This window comes from Takifugu rubripes, chromosome 5, assembly GCF_901000725.2.
Source record: "Takifugu rubripes chromosome 5, fTakRub1.2, whole genome shotgun sequence".
Taxonomy (NCBI): Eukaryota; Metazoa; Chordata; class Actinopteri; order Tetraodontiformes; family Tetraodontidae; genus Takifugu; species Takifugu rubripes.
In genome coordinates, this window is record NC_042289.1 from 6,910,148 (window position 1) to 6,932,360 (window position 22,213).

The 22,213-nt window shown below is 42.9% G+C and overlaps 1 protein-coding gene and 1 long non-coding RNA gene across 2 annotated transcripts in view; both read right to left on the reverse strand.

Annotated features, from left to right (window-relative positions):
• The window catches only part of LOC101061941 (trinucleotide repeat-containing gene 6C protein-like), a 29,113-nt gene extending 14,222 nt beyond the window's left edge, over nucleotides 1–14,891 (reverse strand). Inside the window, exons 1-3 of the mRNA XM_029835940.1 lie at nucleotides 13,794–14,891; nucleotides 12,156–12,255; nucleotides 11,228–11,249 (exon numbers count right to left, since the gene is read on the reverse strand). Of these exons, the coding sequence (XP_029691800.1) occupies nucleotides 11,228–11,249; nucleotides 12,156–12,255; nucleotides 13,794–13,798 (127 nt within the window). The 5' untranslated portion in view covers nucleotides 13,799–14,891. The remainder of the gene's footprint in view (nucleotides 1–11,227; nucleotides 11,250–12,155; nucleotides 12,256–13,793) is intronic.
• On the reverse strand, nucleotides 348–11,221 carry LOC115249798 (uncharacterized). Its single transcript, XR_003888431.1, has 2 exons — nucleotides 1,123–11,221; nucleotides 348–488 (listed from the first exon to the last, which is right to left on the reverse strand). It is a non-coding gene; the product is annotated as an uncharacterized lncRNA (long non-coding RNA).
• Nucleotides 14,892–22,213: the final 7,322 nt, after the last annotated feature.

The window sequence follows — 22,213 nt, forward strand, 5'->3', positions numbered from 1 at the left end:
TGAATATTGAAATAGTAAAAGCAATAAAAACTAAAATAAGTTTTAATTTGTGATAATGCCAATATTGACAGCAAAGCACATTATGAGCTGCTAACTGTGACTTTAACCACTCTGTTTTTACAGGTAATGTATAAAAGCAAATATGGCATCAGGTCACACTGGGACCTTAAATATGCAGCATTGCTGTGAAACGTTCACATTTGGTTTTATTTATTTGTAGAGCATCTACTTATGTTTTATTGTATGTTTTCCGTCTCTCAATTTTCTTTATTTTATGTGAAGCACTTTGGGCTCTGAAGACGTTTTTGTAAAGTGCTATAGGAATAACGATAGAGTACTACTGACAATTAAGCGAAAATAATTATTCACTTTTATTTTTACATTCAGAAACAATGTTATTTACAAAGATCAACAGCTAATTACAATTCAATCAGAAAAACTGCACTCAACGTTAATCAAAGGCAGCCTTTATCCTCACTAGTCTCCATCTGCAATGACAACACAAAGATTGAAAATCTTGTAAAAACCCAGTGTAATTATGTTATAATGTGGTGTATATTAGGTCTATTTGCAGATTGCTTTTGTTGCACTCATCAACTTCCTGTAATCTCAGTAGCTCTGCAGCAGCTCGGTGTTTACACATGTATTTAGATGCATGCCGTGTACGTGCAGACAGTGTCACAGCTGTATCACGGAAGTGACAGCATTTGTATCCCACTTTCTAATTTCGCATGCACTCCAACATTTGCGACCCAAGAGGGGAGCAGAAACTGAGAGGAAAAAAGAGGGCAGTGTGTTTCTGATACACAGGGTGCTGTCGTTTTGTGGCGTCGCTCTACCGAGAAGTGCAGGACCGCCATTTTCTCAGTCCTGAACTAAAGCCAAAAAGGCTCTAAGCTACTGTCTCTATTTCCAGCACTGCTCCTTGCTGGCGCACATTTCATGCACAAAAATGCAGTGCAGAAACGCTCAACAGCGTCTACATGCTGTGCACCACCGCTGCAGCTCTAGTCTGAAAAAGGGCTCTTTTAGAAGCAACTGAAACAACACAGAATACGCAGGAAAGCAATCAATAGAGGGAGACTGAAGAGGCAAAAAGACACATGAACAGTAGTAAAATACCTGTGGAGAGGTGCTTCCCAACCATCCTGCACTGAGCTAGGTTTTGTACGCCACCGAGTCCATCCTTGCCTCAATATGTCTGCTCAGTTCACCAAGCTTCTACAGCTTGTTTCTGAAATCCTGCCAAGAAGTTGCACAGCTCTTACGTGGTATGAGACAACCCCCTCCCTTCCTTCCTCACCCCTCATGCTCAGTCCCTCCCACCAACAGTGCTGTGGCTGGGTCTCTCCTCTCCTATCTATTGCTTTGCTCAGGCTTTATTTATATCATGCTCTATTCCTATCCTGACGGAGGATATTCTTTCTGGCTCTCCCCCTCCCTGGAATAGTGCTGCTGTTTGGGGGAAGGGAAAATTGGGCAACACTAGCGCAAGGGGCACAAGAAGAGTGAATAATTTCAGAAAAACGATATAAGGTAAAACAAAAAAGGTCCCTACAACTTAAATACACTCTTATGCCTTATGAAAAGTCTATAAACATTTAGTCAAGACCATTCCATCTGCAATTAAAGCTGCTGTCTCCCTCTTGAATACCAGTGACAGGCAAGAGGGAGAAAAGGAAGCCCAACAAAGGCTTGCTACACCCCCAAATGTATGAACTGCAACTTGCCATGCATGTCATTCTATTAGACATGGTGACAAATGTGTTTTTGTCTAAATTTTCTGGGTGCTGTGACTATAAATACCAAGTTTTATGTAGAAAACAAGTTTAAACATAGCCCAGGCCCACAATGTCAGACAAGGTGCAACTGCAAAGGAGATGTACGTTATACAACAACAGGGACCGACATGCATGAGATTTTATATGGAGGGCAGAGACAGGTGGATAGCAGAAGGCTGGGAACTCCTCGAAAGAATGAAATAAAGAGGAGCCTCCTTTTGTGCCATGACTGGTATTGTTGATCCAAGCACCTGAGTAACAATACAATGAGTAAATGTTTGAAGGAGATGAGTCCCTTTATGGGGAAAATCTCTCCCACTGCACCTCTTCAGGGTGAAGATATAATAGGTGCTGTGTGACTTCCCCCTGGCTTCTTTGTATGCCACACATGCACAACACACAAGGAATTCCGTGCGTCTACTGTGCAGAGAAAAGAGGATAGACAACATTAACACTTTCAGAGGTGCCTAATTTCATTTTTAACCTAATACAAATACAAATTACATGCGGAAATGGCTTGGATCAGTCCTCAAGGGCCACAATCCATGAGGATTTTTCTACTTTCGCCATTCACCATTCAGGGGGGAACCCAGATAAAAGAGTTGTCTAACCTGGTAGGTCACAAAACCTGGTTCGATTGTGGCACTCAAGTCTGGGGCTCAACACTCCTGACTTAGATGGATACTGAGAGATGGGAGGAGGAAGTAATATGGGAGGACAGTATGGGCCTCAGCTGGACTGATCGCAACTTAATGAAGTCCCTGAAGGGCAGATGCAAGGAATAGTACAGAGACGACAATGCTAGCTGCCAGCATGATGAACACCAGCATAGAGCAGCAGAATGAAAAGCAATGCCCATATCAAATATGTAAAATTTGGTTTCATTACCCTCAGAAACACTGATCACTGAATCACTGAATTAGTCATCACATTTGTTGTAAACTTTAGATGTGTATGTTATTTTTTCAATTGATTTAGCAACATACTGTTCATGCATAGTATAAATGACTGCTGCCTTTCTTAAAGTACCATGGCAAAGTGAGAAGACAGACGACAAAATAAATGTTTGAGAGTGCATGCAGACGAATCGAAGACATTTGGTCATCATGTTTGCTCAGGATTATCCCCTAGCTCCTCCTTTTGTAAAGGCTAAATCAGGTCAAGGGCTTTCTCCACCATGCCAGTCTTAAAATAGCCCACTATCATATGCCCCCTCTACATGAAAGAGCTCTTGTGATACGGTTTATTAGTTAACGTCAACAGTGGGAACGGGCCACTATAATTGGAAGATCGACTGGCAGCCGCACAGCGGTACATACAGCCTGACTAATTTCGTAGCCGTAGGGGCAAATGAGGGTGATGTTCTTGTGGAGGTGGAGGATGCGAAGACATGCGTCAGAGCACAACAAGCTATGGCAGTGAGAACGGCAGGAGCGGCAGCACAGAGCAGCAGATGGAAGTGAAGGCTCAACATTTGTGGTTAACAGAGAGCTGAGGTTTAATCACGTCGCAAGATGTCCCAAACCTCTCTGAAGGGAATCCCAAGGCTGCTTCAGAGCATCATCAGCAGACTTGACGCACATGTCAAACCTAGCCTGTTTTTGAACCAGACAAGCAAGCTATTTGTTCAGAACCAAGTTGTTCTTTCATTTGACAAGGCCTGTTTACATTAAGATGCTGCAGCATTGTGCTTAATGAGTACAATGCCTAAGGGCGAATAAACCCTAAAGAGTTCTGTTACAGCTTTTGACATGGAAACAAGATTGAACTTAATTGCTTGCAATGTAAATTACTAAACACAACTGTTAGCTTTTTGAATGAGAGACTGAGGAACATAGAATATGTGTCTGAGGTCAAAAGCTCATATTAACTTAACTTTCAACAACCCCATTTTTATCCACCAGCAGATGCTGCTATTCCTCTGAACAGGGGAAATGCCAAACAGTCAATGCTTGCTCAGAATCTTGAAACACCCTGTCTTCAGAAGTTCTCTGTGTACCAGCTTTGCATGAGCTTCTGTCAATCTCTTAGCAGGAAAAGCCTTACGTTATTGGGCTACCCTTGAGCCATCCTTCAAAGGTGCACGGAACAAAGGCAGAACTGACCAGATCTTTACAGAGGGGCGTAGAAAAGCAACAGCTTTTACTGTAAGCCATGAGTCACTTCAGCCCACAGCACTGGACTGTTGCCACGCTCAAAACCTCCTCATTTTCATCCTCTATTTCCTCCCCGCTTGGTCTTTCTAGGCCCCAATGAGTTATCCGATCAGCACACGTATTCTAAAAGGCTCCTTTAAAAAGAGGAAATGCTCTCAGATTAGCTATCAAATTCCCAAAATATGATGACAAAAGAGAGGAGGAGGAGAAAGAGGAGATAAGCCTCTTGTCTCAATGGAGAACTAAAGTGAAATAGTGTCAACATTGTTGTACAGTGCTCAGACTTTGTTTGTTAGAATTATTACAAACTATATGTATCCCTTAATATTTCTTTATGTGCGACACACAAATAAATAAGGTAACTTTCTCTTCTGTGACTGCTGTAGTAAATAAGACAACTCCACTTTGGAGCCTCAGTAAATAAAACACACACAGCTGTGTTTACCCCATCCCCTTCTCCCGTATTCCACTATCCCCATACCTAATTCCCAGCCAGGTGGAGGAAGAATGAAAATAAACAATCTCCAGCACCTGGGATGAAAAGTGGCCTTACACGGCCTCTATAGTGCTGCGATTAGCACGCACCAAATGAGAAAATATGTCATCAAATAACACCCATGCTGTTTCACAGTCACTTCTGCTCATATTTACTACAATAATAAAGATAAATGCATGAGAAAATATAAAAGTTGGAGATGGCCGATGCTGGCAAGGTGGGTAGGATACAAAACAGGAGAACTGCAGGGATCGAGGACAGCAGGCAGCTTTAGGAAAAGCAGAGCTGTTCAAGTACATTTACAGATTTAACTGTATGTGTTATTAAATTTGACATTTATAAAAAAAAAAAATAGGGAAAAAAGGGCAGATGTAGATATTTTAGGAAGGCTGCTGTGGCTGCCCCGACTTTTGGATGAAGTGCCAGATCGCTAAAAATGCACGAGATTTGCCTTTATTTTCTCCTGCTCCTTGTAGTTTCGTTCAAGAGAGCGGTCAGATTAAACACACAGCTGCTCTTTGAAAAAACCAGAGGACAGAAATAACTTGTCAATGTAGTAAACATCTGCCAAAATACGCAACGACTAAAAAAAAAAAATACGCTGGATTTGGCGCAACCTTAAATCTACATCACATTAAAAGACATATCTGAACTGAAAACAATGTAACAGCCCGCCCCTCACTGGTGTTAAGACATGAAAAGAAGCTGCGAGTTAAAGTCTTAGCGGGCTCCTCAACTGTAGGTAAATGTAGAAATGCAGGTTAGGGGTCATCGTTAAACAGGATAAATAAGAAGGATTCACAGTCGGGCTTCCGAGCAAGATGCTTTGCAGCGCACAAAGCAAGCGAGATAATCGCTTCAGAACATTTCCTTACATAATAGAATAAGCTGGTAAACTAGAATGTTAAAAAGGATGCAGAGAATGTGTTTAAGACCTGCAGTTTACATGGTGTATTAGAATAAATGCAAAAATAAGCTGATCACTCAGACATAATGGACGAGACGTAACCCGTATTTGAATTCTTGCGTGTATTAAAATATGGAGGCTGGGGGTGAATGAAGAGTGTAAATGCAAAAAGAAATTCTTTATGGGCCTTAAATGAGTTATAAAGAGCACTGCTTCGCCATTGGCCGACATCCCGAGTGTGTGCAGTGAATCAATGAATAACGTGCACATGCAGGCAGCTCAACACACAAAAACAGTTATGTAATGCTGAGGCCCACACTGAGGGGAGAGGATTGTGTTTGGGTTGTGTTTGGAGCATTGACTCAACTCTTAATCATTTTCCTCTGTATGGACATGTTGTGCAGGGTTTGATCTAGTTTGATATCCTAATGTATGCAACGCCTTGCCATACTGCAGGGGGGTAAACAGGAGGGCTGTGAAACTCGAGCTCACATCGCATCGCATTTCTCTACATCTGATGCGTTTTCCTCTCAGGTCTTGCTCTGTATCCTTCCCCACCTTGTACATTCTTGTCCCCGGCGTTCCCCACGACATTATTCAAGCCTTCAGAGATGGCAGACGGAGAGAATTGTTTAGTTTCGCTTGAGGAAGTGATTTCCTCTTTAAACCCGCAACGCTCCACGCCTGTGCCACAACGTACGATAACGTGTATGAAGGCGATGATTATGCAGTTGGGACTCTCTGGCGTGTGACGTAGATTCTTCTGGAAGCTGGGGGATGGGGGAAGTTGGCTTTGCTGCTTCGTCAGCCAATCAGAGGAAAGACACGGGGAGAGGAGAGGGAGGGCAGGGGACAGAGAAATAAAGAGCGCTAACATACACTGTAGGAGCGAGGGAAGGAGGGTGGTGGGGAGAATGGTCCGTGTGAGAGTCTCCTCCCCCTGTGCACGCTCCAATGTGAGTGCAAGTCGGCTTGAAAACAGCTTTGCTTCAATCCGCTTACAGTTACAACGCCGTTTGTCTTGCAGCAGGCCACACTGTGATGGATTATTTTATTTAAAACTGACCACAAACACTGCAGAATAGGCGACATCAGCGCCAATTTGCCAGAGTTGTAATCATCTAGATTACCGGAATTGAATTAAAAACTCGGTTCTGCTTATTAAGCGCAACTCTCACGACATCGAGCCGAAAAACTGAAATAGGAAGATCAGAGCCAAAGCCTTTTTGGGAAAAGCCGTGTGGGTGAACAAGAGAATTCCCAGTTCATTAAAGATGCACATGAAACTGAGGCCTTGGGGCTGAGCGCACTTAACTCACAGAATGAAAGCCCATGTTGTACTTTAGAAGGAGGTCTTAATTTTCAGAGGAGAAAGGGAAATGATAGTGAACTTGTCTGAGTTGTTTAATCCCAAAGGTTGAATTGAGGGTGTCTGAGAGGAGAGAGAGAGCTACAGACAAGTGGGATTTTTTTATTTGTCTCAGTTAAAAACAGCAAAAACTGGCCACACGACCTTGAAATCAAAGAATCATTTTGATGTGTATGGTTAATGAGCCTTTTACTTCCATAAACTGCCATTTACAGTAATGAGTAATGCGCAAAAATTCCAAGTGTTGTGCAGACACACTGGTCAGAAAGAGTTGGTTACATGACACGGAGACAACCAGGAATTAAAGTACGTTCTTGTGTGTGTTAGAAGGGGAATAAGGCAGTGGATCGTTAATAAAGCAGGAAGCCTTGTCTTCAGGGTTCTTCATCTCTTTTCTCCTGTGGGCTTTCAAATGTAAGTAGAAAGCCTCACAGGAGAGCTGATTGAAGGGTTTTAATTAGACGTGAATAAAAATGACACCAACTGGAAAGTCTTCCCTTTTTGCATCGCATTCAGATTCATAAATCACACAATGTGTGACTGCAAAGAGGTGCACGGGTGATGTGCAACACTCCACGTAGTTCCTCTGGTCAGTTTTAACCAGTTCTGCATGTGCAGACGGTCGGAGCTACTGCCGGTTAACCTGCTGCTTGTGTGTCCACTCCAGGCAGGGGACAGGTGGAAGACAGACGCTGCTGTATTTGGTTTACCACTAGCTGCAGGCGCCCCAGACTCCTCTGTTATGATTAACAGGAAGTGGTGTGTGAAAAAGAGCGGAACGTCCCGTACTCTTGACCCAGGCAGGCAGCTAACCACAAGTCCGAGAAAAACCTGACCTGACTGCATTAGCCTCATACAACAAGTGACAGGAGCATAAATGTTAGGATGCTATACTGATACGAACAACAGGACACAAATAAAAGTCAATACCAGTCAGTAATATGAATAAACAGAGCCCAAAAAGAGATAGATGCAACATTTTTATCGCATAAAGTCTATCAGTTCTCCTCCAATTGCAACTGAACGTACACATAATGCAGGCACTTTGATGAATACTCCATGTGCAGGTTTTAATGGGTGAACTGGTCACAGACCGGAGTACAGCATAGAAAATTTGCTGCTGTCAGCAACAGATATAAAACCAGGATGTTATATGCACCATCACTCAGTGAAATGGGTGGAGAAGTGCTGTGTGACTGAAGATGAGCCGTGTGAAACTTAAATTAAAACTGCTAAGAGGTTTTAACACTTAGTGTGTGTTTGTTTTATTATACATCTATTTATCGATCGAAGTGTCACACTGTGTGTGTCTATATATCTATAAAACTCTGTAGGATTAGGTCATGACACGTGCCAAAATTACACCCATGTGAATACCAGGCGCCACATTAAAGATGAGAAAAAGTCTTTATAATTTACTGCTGAGGGTTTATAATGTGGCTCAGCGGTGACTTTTTCAACAATGGTGACACCACAAAACAGCTCTCCTACACATTACTCCCCAACATATCTTTTAAAAGCCAATATCAAAAACTCTTACAACAGCGTTCAATTACAACACACACCCGTGACCTAATGGTTGTCGATTTGAACGTAATTCAGAGATTTACTACACATCCGGATCCTAAAGCATTTTCTTCTCCAATTACTATATAACCACATCAACTCAAAAGCTGCTTCTTGATGTAAATAACAAAAATTGCATGTGTATTACAATTACACACGAACACACACAAATCTATTAAAACTGTGCTTAATTGTGGAAGACATATTGAAGACATGGGACTAATGGGAAAAAAAGACATAAATCCCTGTGATCACACTGCAATTTATGGCTCTTGCACACAAAGTGCTGAGAATAATTACACAAATGTGAAATGGCAAATTAATCTATTCTACAATTACTGCCATGGCACTACTTTATAATAATGCCATCTTTTACTGCACCATGACAATGCGGCACATGGCATGTCCCATCTTTAATCTGGAAACCAACATAGGCAACAGCTTATTAACTCTTACAAATGAACTTACAAGTGGCGACAGCCACCGAGGGGCCAATACTGATTACAATTCAGTCATGACAAATGGCACCTTTGCTACAGATGAGCCGCCATCAAACAACACATCTGTGAAAGAGCGATGCTCAAACACCGATATCTGAGAGCTGTGCTATTCTTAGACTAAGAAGCAGGCCCAGAATCATTCCATGAGGTCCCTGACTGTAGCGAAACCCAGAAGATGATATCCTGAAGCGTACTTGAAAACTTTTGCCGATTTAACCACACAACTGAAGGGAGAGCTCTGCTATTTGTGAGAAGCAGCAAAAAATATGAATACATCTGTACTCTACCAGTGCTTTGCTGCTGAGGGAGGCCTTGCACAGTGAGGTAGAGCAGAGAGTCAGTAGTGGGATCCTATAAAGGGCCCCCTCAGCTGTGCCAGCAAACAGGAAACTGCTGTGCATTCTCACAGTTTCACGTGGCTCTGTCTGCTTTTTTCACCTTTTCCTATTTCGACTCAGTTGCTCTGTTACCTACCAGAGGCACTGCGTTTCAGCAGCATTCTCCCAACACTCTCCGCACATTAATTCCTGTGAAGCGATTCCCAGAAGACCACTGTATTCTTTTCCATTTTCCCTCCTGCTGCTCCCAGGTTGGGCCTCTCTATTAGACCATGTACAAGGAGGTGCAGGGTTTCTATGGTGCTCGGGGTCTTTCGGGGGGATCGCCAGTGTAAGGAAGGCTGTTGATTCAGCCTCTCTGCCGTCATTGTTCTCCTAATTAGTTCCCAATGCACTACTCTTACTATCAAAGATGATCTGCTTTTACTTTAGCCCCTCGGGTCTAATTGTTGCTTGGAAGGGAATGATAACTTATCAATGCCTTTAAGTTTTTTTTTGTCAATTCTGAAATTATTATATAGCTTATAGGTATAATGACTGTTAATCAGAAAAGAATGATACAGCACATTTAAGTTCACAACGCTTGGAAAACATAAAACATGGTATATTACTATTATGAGCAGAAGGATACAAATGAGTATACTGCTGGATAGTGCAAAGGCTTAGAGGAAAGCATTCTATATAGGTCAAAGTGTGCATGCCGCCAAGCTAGGAAGGAGACAGCCCAGCGAGCTTGGGTCACAGTCATTAACACAGCTGAGGCTGGTTCGGACACTGGAAGGAATAATGGCTGAGAAGGAGCACCTCTATGACATTAGAGTCTCATTAACTCATCCTTCAGGGAGACCATGTGGGGTCAAAGCAGTGACCTCTGCTGATGGGGAGTTTGCATGTCAACTCACTCTTTTTAACAGAGCGCAACTAAAAATAAAGAGCTTCTGAACTCACAAGAGCACATGTGGCTGAGTTCAGCTATATGAGCACAAACTCTTATAGATCTCACGTGTGTATAGATTTAACTGAATGTATATATTCCTTGCCAATAAATTCATACGCTTAAAACTCAATCTGAGTGAGTTCTATGTGATATATAATTAGCTGACATGGGTATTCAGACTCTTTGGGATCTGGGTGCCTTCTGGTTCTCTTCAGTATCTTTTAAAAGTTTAGAAATCTTGATTGGTCTCCATCTGTGGTAAATCCAACTCATTTACCATGATTTGTATAGACACACAGCTGTCAATATAAGGTCTCACAGTAGACGATGCACATAATTGTAAAAACCAGGCCGTGGGGTCAAGAGGACTCCCTCCAAGAGCTCAAGGACAGGATTGATTCAAGGCACAGATATAAGAAAAGCTACAACAGATTTCCTGTTGCATCGAACATTCTTAGGAGCACACTAGCCTCTATCCATGTCCCGAGCCTCATGTTTGGGCCATGGTGCTTAGGACAATAACCCCTGACACACAGCCAAGACAAGCAACACTGGATTAGGAACAACTGGTGTCCTTGAACTTAATCAAAGCCTGTGGACAGAGATGAAAATGGCTGTTTAACAATTATCCCAAACCAGTCTGACAGAGGATCAGCAGAGAAAAATGGAAGAACAGCCCCAAATCCAGGTAGGTAAAACCATTATAACCAAGAAAAGTGGAGGGTGTATTACTGGAAACATTATCTTTTTTGTTTTGAATAAATTTGCATAACGAAATACAAAATTATTTTTTCCAAAAGTGAAAGGATCCAAAAAGCTGTCCAAAAGCACTCTTCAATGAATCCTAAATTGATATTTTGACCCATACTTCCAGGTATGTGCATAGATAAGCAAATCACTTCGTATGGTAGCATTCATTTGGCTGTGTTTGTTTCCTTCCCCTGATATAGCCTCTCTTGACTATGACGATGTGCCTCAGGAAAGCCAAAGAGAGACCTGCACCATCCCCCTGCTGGTTATTAGCATTAAACTTGAACTCAACACCATTTTCATACTCATTTTGTGACCTTAATACCTCCTGTTGGCTCCTTGAGGGTTTTTGTGTTGTAACACAGCTTAGCAAAGCATCATGCAAAAGAGCACAGTTAACTACCTATTTAAAACGTTCATAACTCACCTTTGGTTTCCTGTTCTGTGACCTGAAATAGGAGGGAAACAGCAATATCAGAGAAAATTGTCAGCTGCCCAAAAGCACTGGATAATTACAGGTATCGCCGCCATTCGGAGCTGCATGATGACCTCCGGCCCCGCTGACCCACTGTATAAATAGTGTATTTTTGTATGTGTTTCTCTCCTCTCCTCTCCTCTCCTCTCCTCTCCTCTCCTCTCCTCTCCTCTCCTCTCCTCTCCTCTCCTCTCCTCTCCATTCTATCCTCCACCTGTCCTCCCTCTTCTCCTCTCTCTCTACCCAGCTGGCCATCAGCAGGATGGTCCCCCTACATGAGCCTGGTCCTGCTCAAGGTTTCTTCCTGTTAAAGGGGAGTTTTTCCTTGCCACTGTTGCTTGTCTGGGGTCAGGCCCTGGGATTCTGGAAAGCACCTTGAAACAATTTTGATTGTAAAAGACGCTATATAAATATAGATTGATTTGATTTGATAATGAACCCGATCTATCAAATAAACTTTTACGTTATCAAACTATGAAAATAAATAATACATTCACATCAATTTAACTGCTTGATGAGGCAACAAGTTTGAAAGAATAAAAGGGAATGTAAGCATTCTCACGGTTAGATAAGAGCGGTCAAACATATTACTAAAAACAGTTCGACCACGGAAAGAAAAACCGTCCTCAGACAAGAAGCAGACATTTTGGCTGCAGTGCAAAGGCAGAAACGCAATGACATTCCGGGTTGCTACTTCAGGGGAAACACACACAACAAAGTGCATGTGCACGGTACCCATGTGATGATTTTATGTAACTGCCGCAGAACCAGCTGAGTGTACTGGTCTCTGACTGGGCTCTTTATTTGATAAGGTTGAACAGAATCTCCCCATTATAGCTCTGATTAACTGGCAGGCAGAGAGGCGCAAACATGAGCTTACCTTTTTCTCAGCAACGTCTCTCTTCTTCTCTTCTTGCTTTATCTTGTTCTTATCATCCATCAAATGGTTTTCCTCTTGGTATACTGGATTCTTCTCATGGCTTGAAAAAGAGAAAGTTGCAGAATTTATTTCAATTAAGTTCAAAAGATATTTTATTAAGTGCAAAAGGATCTAGAGTGCAATGCCAATAGAACCATTTTTTAACAGAAGTACAACCAGGCCGTAAACTTGTACGCAGGGTAACAAAAGACAGGTAAGGATGTCAAAGGGATCAGCTTGAACAGCTACATATACTGGATCTGAATTGCTTTAAGCATCATGACAGCAGTGTGTTCTCCTGCCATGTCTTTGCTGCTGAAGGTGCATGGAAATGTGTGCCATTGCCTGGCAACAAGCTCTCCTACAAGTCCAGGTGGAGACAGACAGTGCCTTAAAACAGCATGGCGGTATCGCTTGGTTGCAGAGGCTCAATGAGAGAATAGAAAAGTAGATTACAGAAAATACAGATCCTGCAAGTATTTAAGTACATCAGCAGTGGAAACAGCCAGCTCCAGCTTCAACGTGATGGCAATTTTAACGGTAAATGTCTTCATCTCAGCACATGCCTTTAATATCTGTGGGAGGCAAAGAGCTGAATTCAGTCAGACTTCTGGCAGAGGTCATACTACAAGCTTAAGATTATTGTTGCAATTTGCTTTGGAATGGGGAAAAAAAAAGAAATCTTGCATCTATCTGGAATGTTTTACCGTTAAGGTGCCGGATATGGAAGCTACTGATTCAGCTAAAAAGCTAAATAAAGCTGGATCTGTTCCTTTCAATGGCATCAGTGAGGCTTGCAGGGCTCATGCAGGATCAAAGGATAAGAGAGATGCTCCAGTTAAAGCCCAGACAGATGTGATAACTGATGCTTCCTCGTGTCCATTTGCATTAAGTACAGTAATTTAGTAAAAACATACCTCTGGACAAATCACGCGTATTGACAGTAGATTTTCTTATATGAATGGATGCTTTTCAATATACGCATGGTTTGTCAGCATGCGTGTTTTGACTAAATTACTGTACTTAATACAAATGGACACGAGGAAGTATCAGTTATCACATGTGTCTTGGCTCAATTTAATTTACCGATATGAAACTTTGGCCAATATATTTAGATTTATTGACGAAAACAGCAGTGTCATATTTAGCACTGCTGCGTGAGAAGTGGTCTCTATGGTATCCAGTGCTCATCCTGAGCCTGTGGCGGTCCCCCCACGTTAGCTGACATCCTTCCAAACTCCAAAGACCTCCCCCCAAGAAACATTTCCTCTTGTGCAACGCTACTACATGCGTAATGACGCATAACTCAGGACTCGAACATGCAAAGGCATAGATTGCGCGTGTCATCGTGACAGGAAAAAAAGATATGGCTACTGCGCAGGGAATGCTTTAAGCAACCTCATCTCAAACATACGCATCTGTGCTCACTTTTTTGTTCAGTTTGTGGAGAACAACACAAAAATGAATCATCTCGGGATATACAGATGCTACTGTAAATACAGATAAATGTGCTATTAAATACCGACACGGTACAGTCCATTATATAATAAAAATAAGCACAACCGGGAGGTGTGTTTACTTGCAGCAGTGCGAACCTACAGCATGAGCAGACGTCTGTGCCGGGGCTGGTGTTGATATGAAGAACGGAGGGCAGTAAGCTCAGCCCTGATGCAGAATTACATCCCCTGTCAGAACAACAGGATTAGAGCTCGGTGGCCCTCTTTCAAAAAAGACTAACCCTACCGACAAAGGGGCGCAAAAATGAATAACAAAAATAACAGATCAGGTGGAGGGGGGCAAGGTCGCTCTAATAAACAGGCGGAAACAGAATGAAACAGAGAGGAAGAGGAGGGTGAGGAGAGTCCGTTTCTACAAGGTGAACTGTGGATATGCAAATGCCTCACTGCCCCACATTGGCGAAATGAAGATGAGGGAGCTACGATTGATGGGGCTGGTTTGTGTGTGAGAGAGATGGGGGAAGGGGTGCTAGACGGCAGTCGCTGGGCACAGAGCCAGGAATGCCATCGCTTGAAGCCAAACAAGAGCACGGCGAGCCCTCAAGAGAACAGTCGCAACTACAACGGCAGCCGCCATTGCTCGCGGAATGCGTCGTCCCGTTTTTGCTCCTCTGCGCAGTCGCGCCACTTCTTTTTGGCTTGTTTACAGCCCATGTAGACACGCTTGGAGGGTTTCCAAACCTCAGATGCAACATGCAAAAAAACTAATACAACAGTGCGCATACGAAGAAAATTGTCTGCACCATATTTAAAGTCATGCGAGGGCCAGAAATTGCTGGGTGAGCACTGACAAAGTCCTTCTGCTCTGCAAAGAGGATTGCACTGAGTAAAGTACATGAGGCTATTCTCAGTGTGTTCATGCTAATGCTTTCTGACCCAGCCTGATGACAAGGAACAAACTTATGCTGCCACCACTGCCACTCTGAACCAGCCCCTTAAAATATCTCGTACAAAGTGAACCCGCTGCCTTCACTGTCCACTTGTGAAACATATTTCATTTTATTAAACATTCTCCATTAATCAACGCAAATCTTGCTAAATTCTAGCAAGTAGGTGTTGTTTGAGTTACAAGATGCCTTTAAGGGGCACACATAAAAGAAACTTTTGGACATTTTCTACTCTTTTTTAAAATTCTGCTTAGAAAAACATATCCTGTAGATTGCAACCTCCCAGGGAGGGAGGCAGTCGGTTAAAGGAATACAGGCAAATCGTTTTCCTCAGAACTCCAGTTAAGCTTTTGATCACCAACAGAAAAAAAAAAGATTCCAGTAAAACAAATTACACAATATGATGGCAAAATGCCTTTTGGGCCACTTGTCCGGCACTAAGCACAGAACCATCAGGGGTGGTTTGAACTGAATGGTGGGGCCATGACCCCTGTTTTCAGAAATAGCAATATTTAGTTGCATACTTTTGTTTTCAAGCCCCCTTTGGTGCCTCTGTGTGAATACACACTGCCTCCTTCAGAGAGTGCTGACTGGGGCCCCTGACCTGGCAGCAACAGACCCCCCCCCCCCCCCCACACACACACACACACACGCACCACGTTCATTTTATCCCTCACCAGATGCAGGTCCAAATTAGGGGTTCTGACACACGGGTTACACCTGCGGGCCTCAAACCTTACGTCAGCCTGCCCTCTACATGCATGCAAGTGCTAACATTCCCAGTTTGTTCACACCCTTCTCCAGTGGGCCGATCTGTCGCTGCAGGATATTGGGTTGCAGCAGGAACCGGGCACTGATGATGGTCTCTATGGTGAGGGACATACAGGAAGCAATCACCGGGGAAGCCTCTCAGGTTTGGTACAGGAAGGTAAAGTCGACCTGCTACAACAGGTACGTCTTCTTGCATTTAAGCAGTCCGGCAACACTTTCAATTCAGGATCTCTGTACAACAATGATTTGCTTAAAAGTAGCAACTCGGTGCATTTTTTAAAGCTAAAATAAATAGCGATCAGCGAATGAGTATACCGCGATTAAACTCGGTTTGTTAATGCGTTTACTGCTCATCAGGTGATGCATAGATGCATAAATCCACTTAACTCTGCAGCATCTGATAGCGATAACAGATAACAAGCAAGCACACCAAGGCAACAAGCCGTGTCTCTAAAGCGTCAACATTCACGGCAAGTCACCAAGTAATAACACAGGGCGCCCTTGAATCATCTGCATTAGGAAGCCACCGCGGAGGCCAGGGCCAACCACAAGTTACACATATGACCTTATATGAATAAATAAACAGGGTTAACAACCCTTGCACGCAGACTGTGCAACCAAAAAAAGCCATTAAAAAGGACCCAAAGCGACGAAAACATTCGCGTCAAAGTGGAGCTCAGCCGAAAATATTTTTCCCTCGCATCTCAGCTGCCATATCCAGCTTGTAATTTCTGCCGAAGAGGGGCGTAGGGCCGCGGATAGCGTCGCGACGTGCCCTCATATGAATTAATAAATCTTACCACGAAACGTTCAGGGCTTTCTCGTCGGCGGCGGAGATTGTGCAGCCATTTTGTAGTAACTGACCGGAGCAGCAGCTCGACACGGTTGAATCGGTGGTAACGGGAGGGGGGAGGGGCGCCGTCCTGCCACGTGATCTTCAATAACAAAACAAACTGGTCCCACTTCGTGAAGCTCCACCTTCCGCCGTTTCCATGACAACTGCAGCACTTCCATCCGCTCTCGGTCTGCTCCGTCTCTCCGCTGCTGTGTGGTCCAGTTCTCCCGTCTGCTTTACTCTTTTATGGCTGAATAACAAAGCAAACAAATAAATGACTTGACACGCCACACGTGAGAAGAGACGCCGTCTCCATATTAATCAGTCTTATGACATGAAGCGCGCCGTTTCTATGACGTTGCTACGCATTAACACCAATAGATGGCGCTGTTTGGCATTAAGCCACTAGACTCCACACCACGCTGCTGTTGTTATGGCATCTGGTGTCCTTTATTTAAATATCGCCAGCCTCCTCTGTAATCGCAAGTGTGTTTTAATACTGTCTGTTGTGTAAAATGTAGAAAGATACTTGCATGAGGTTGTTGACAGAAATGGTAGACATAACGTTTTAAAAAAAAAAAATCACTTTCTTTAATCATTACTAATGTTGTGTCTGTTGTGTTTTTTTCCACAGAAACAAAAATGAAAATTATGGGTGCAAACCTCAACTGCGTTCTGAAACTTTAGATGGGGATTTCCATGTGACGGATGAGGCGAGAGGATTTTCCTAGTTTGCGCTTAGGTTTGATGGCAACAGGAAGTCACCAGTTTTCTGACAAAACATGCAGGTTGTTTTTTTATGCATCCTGAAATGAGGAACATTTTTCACATGGTGCACTTTTCTGTACTAATTTCAGTTAGATTTTAATACCCGATTGCCACATAGATCTTGTTATTACTTAATTCAGAAGTAAGCTAAAGAAAACTATTTTTGCCATTCAAGCCGTCCCCACTGTTCAACAATCAATAAAATATCTCTAAATTTGAGTAATGACATTAATGTGTCATTGTATCAAAAAGGGGCACATTTTTTTAACCAATGACTGTTGACTTATGCTGTATCAATAATCATTTTCAAAGGAGCGATGGCCTTGTATTCAAATTTCTGCTGCAGCAGTAGAAAAAACTACAGGTTTATGCATGATTTGACACATCAAACACTGTTAGATATAATTGCAATAGAATTGGGCAGCTAATTCATGTCCATGAGCTAATACTGCTATCTTTAAGGTGACAAAACAACCCTTCGCAGAAATATTTTCTCCACCATTGAACTGTGGAGACAGAAATAGGAATGTCGCATTCGCCAGGCCAACATGACACCACTCGATGAGCCATATCTGGAGCTGACTAAATACCCCCGCTCTGTATCTCATTATCAGATACTTAAGTCCACTCCAAATGAGACTTCTCTGGTATCTGATGGGAAATGAATATGGAAACATCAAACATTGACGGCCCACAAAGAAATAATGAATCTGATTACAAAGCGAGGCGATGGCCACCATGTGCTCGCCGCACACGGCCATCTGTTGTGTCAATATGGATTGTGGTGTCAGCTACATCTGGATAATTGCAGATATGCATTACGGTGGCCAAATGCAATTATTTGGACTGCAAGATGATGGAGTGCAAATCGGGAATTATGTTGGGAGGACAGGAGGGGAAGCACTAATCAAACACCGCGGTGATAAATGTTCCTGATAAAAAGGAGCGCGTGTCTGACTACATGTAGTGTGTGTGTGTTGTCCAGAGGTTGATATCATCAGCTTATTGGTCCTTTTCATGAACATTTAAATTATGATTCTTCCCTCTTTTTTGGGGCTCATCTCATGCTCATCTAATGGAATATTCAGAAAAGATGCGATGCAAATTGACATCTGGCTGATGCTGCTGATGATCTAATTTAGGCAGTGCTGAAGATTCTGAAAGGGAAGAATCGCTATAGTTAATTTTTCCACCCAGCTGTTTAAGTTGAAACGGTATCCTTTGGATGTGTGTGTGTGTGTCCTGTGATGGACAGATGACGTGATGCTGGTGTTTGGTTAACAGATAAAATGATAGATGGATGTAAAATAAAAGGCAGATGCCATTAAGATGCCCGACACACGCACGAACGCACGCACACACACACACGCACACACACACACACACACACACACACACACACACACACACACACACACACACATATATATCTTGTACCTATTTGTGAGGACTTTCATTGACAAAAGACGTACCAAGCTCCCTATCCTGCCCCTAACCATCCCAACTAACCCCTAACCACAACCATAACCCCCAATTCTGGCCTCATCCTTAAAAACATCTCTTCACCCTCTAGAAGTCCTTTGAAGTTATGCGGACCAGCCAAAATGTCCCCACTTCCAGAATGAGGATTTTGGTCCTCAATATGTAGCACACATCAACAGGGCAATTTAACAATTCTGTCGATTGAAATTCCGCTCTAAGATTTGCGCTTTGATGCTTCACCTTGAGGTTCTCTTGGTAACACAAACGAGGTGGGCGATTGTGATTTGCAACCGATCCCACGTGTGCAGCGTGAGAGAATGTCAACACCACTGAGTGACTCTGTGGATTGAATAGAACAATCAACTGAGGTCTGATATGATTCATTCTCCTTTGAACGTCCCCTCTCTTTTTAATGTCTGCTCATTTTTTTTAATCTGCTGCCCAAAACATATCCACCCCCCCCCCCCTTTCCCACACACACACACCACTGCCACCACCCCAGAGGCCCTGTGAGGAAGTAATGACACAGTGATATGTTACAAAAACCTCACTTCATCACGCTCCAAAGTCACCTGGCTGCACCTGCCAAGGTCACTCCGATGCTGCGGTGTGGCACGGAGGGTGTTGCCGCTAAAACGGTCCCCCTCATCACCAACAGCTATGATTGCTTCTATTTTGAGTTGAGATGAGATTAAAGTCCTCGGGGCCAGAGATATCAATCTGCTGTAACATAATGAGTCTTTTCTAGCGACCAAATAGACACTTGGGCCGACAATGACTATGGTCGATATCTGTCTGCCACTCATGATTATGCGCCTAACGTGAGGGGGCACACATGCGATGCAGACCAAAACAGCTGCACTGGACAAAATACACAGTTTCTATAAGATGTGCATTTTGAGTGAGAAAAGTGGTGAAGCAACCCCAGTTGTGGAGTTTGGAGCTTCTAATCCATCTGGGTACTTTTTAGTTTTAAAGTTTTACTGCCTCCACCAATAATTGAAATGTATTTCTAGTCGTAATGTTCTAACATTGTCTACACAGCTTTTAAACAGGTCAGAAGTACTTACACACCCTCATCTCATTTAATATACAGAGATCAATATCAGGCCGGCCTCCTTTCTACCCCGCTCTGTCTCACTAACACATGTCCCCCCTCTTCCTGACAGTGGCTCAAGTAGGAAATAACCAAAACGTTCTCTGAAGTAAAAGGAAGTAAGAGAATATTAGAAGATGCATTGTTGCAAATCCATTGTTTGTCCATACACAAATAACAAACCACTTAACGAGGAAATAAAAGCATTTAACACAAAGGAACTTTCCTAACACAATAATGAAAGATATGATGCAGAAACTGTTGTTACATGCTGTAAGTCTTACTTAATCTGGAAGAATTATAGTGTAATGATAATAATTCACACACACACACACACACACATACACACTCATCATTCTCCTGTCCCTGCAGTATTCACGTGTCAGAGTGATGAATGTCCCCTTCCTCTCGATGACCTCCAAGGTCAGCAGCAGAGGGGTGAATTTAGCCGAGCTGCCTTGTTTCCTCGGCAGCTACGGTGAAGCTAACAGCTCAGGAATAATTCACTGTCCCTTCGGCCGCTCCTTCAAATGTAATCAAACTGGCCCTGGTGCCGCAGACCTGGCAGGACCGGCAGCACCGGCCTGGACCAGACCAAAAGCAGAGCGAGCAGAGGAGGGGAAGACGTGCACACACATGCACAAATGTCTGCAGCACTCAATTCTGCAGATTTCTTAGCATCTATCACTAACAGAGATCTGCGCATGAAGGCAGCGCTGTTTTCTACAGGCTCATGGATGGAATCTATGTAGGCCACAGCATCAGTCTGGTGCCGCTGTGACCACCATCAACGCATCCCCGCGATAAACAGATACATTATTTATGAATTAAATTTTATCACCCACTTAATTGTTCAGCGGGTCCTAATAATCAAGCACTTCATCTACTTCAGGTCAAAGGAAATATGATAAAGGGAGAGGATGTTGTTTTAAAGGTCTCCCTGACTTAGGTTGTTCCCTGCTCGAGCAGAAATTAGGTGTGTTTGTATTATTTATTGATGAGTAGATGAAGGAACTGAATTACAAATAGCACACAAGTCATTCTATTAATTACAATAAATCCTCTGGAGGGAATAAAAATGCACTCAGTGTTAAATTACGAAGGCTTTTACAGTCTTTTCCTGTAGTCGCTTGATTTTATGGCGCTATCCCCAACATCTGCATATCATTAGCTCCTCTGTCTGGATTCTCCCTCCCCCTCATGAGCATCTTCCTCGGTGTTTCCTCCTTCTCAAGTCCGAGCACATACAGAGAGGGGGATGAATCATTCATAGCGGAACATAATGCCCTCAGTTCCCTCTCCTGAGAGAGACAGAGACAGAGAGAGAGAAAGGCAATGAGAAGAGTAGAGAAGGAAGAGAGATGAGGGTCATAACACTGATGCCAGAACTGAAATAGATTAAGATGCAAAGCAATATCGTCTGTGATGAAAACTCTATTGAGTTTTCTTGAAAGATTTAATAATGTCTGATTTACAGATATCCGTAATATTTTTAGCTGTCTTCATGTTCACATATGCTAACCTCCTCTTTTGGAGTCAAGGTTTTGCAGACTGTAAAGGTTTAATTTATTTTTTATTTAAGGAGGATTGACCTTCAGAAATGAAGTGAAGGTAATAAATACAATTACATATGACAGTAAATGTATTTATCAAAACGAGGAACCAAAAAAATGACAGTTTTTAAGGATCAGAGAAAATGCTTATGACTGAAAACGGCTGCAGATTATTTCCACTGTTTTCTGTGATATTATCAGCGGAGGCAGAGCCAGGCTGTGCTGCAGTCTCCATTTTTTATCAGTCACATGCTCATCAATCACTGATGACCCCGCCAGGACTTACTCATATCCCCACAGATCAGTTTATAGCAGAATAAACCAAACCTGCAGTCACAGGGACAGAAACTTATTTCACTTTAAAGCTGTTCAGGCTAAAAGAGAAAATGAAGTGTGAAATCTGCTGCATCCAGGTTCAGCCGGAGCATATTTGGGTCGTGATCAGTTAACTGAGGCAAATATAAGAATTTGAAAAGGTTGCAATAAAAGATGCAGGAAGTTGAAGTCATCATTCTGAAGTCTGCCATTTCTGTTCTGACGGGCTCTTTCACAGCGCTCCTGAGGTGCCACTTAACCGCGAGCAAAACTCCTAGCCTGTGTGGTTAGAGGAGAGCTGGAAAGTACCAGAGTTACAAAGAAAAAAGTCTGGACGGCAATAACAGGTTGTGTCTACATATGATTCTGCCAGTGTTTGTGTGTGTGTGTTTAGAGCGCAATCATACGTCCGTGTTGGGAACTATTTCTGTTGCACTTATTTCCATGTCAGGCGTTGTTATTCACCTCACTCCCTGATGATTAACAATTTTTTTCTTCTCGTCACAGTAAATAAAAGCAAAAATGACACAGCAGGACTAAATATCTGAGCAGGAACTTGTTTCATGCACCCCCACTATATTATTTTTCCCTCTTATTTTGCACCATGTCATGGTTTCTTTCATGTCCTTACAGGAAATCTGAGGACAGGTGCATATTTCAGATTCCAGATGTCCTAAAATGCTCTTGTGAATGGTTACATGCACTCCAGGTGAGAGGAGGGGAGAGTTGGAGCCAGAGTGTGAGAGTTAATGAGCATCAGGTATACACAGACAGCCATCTGCTGAGGAACAAGTA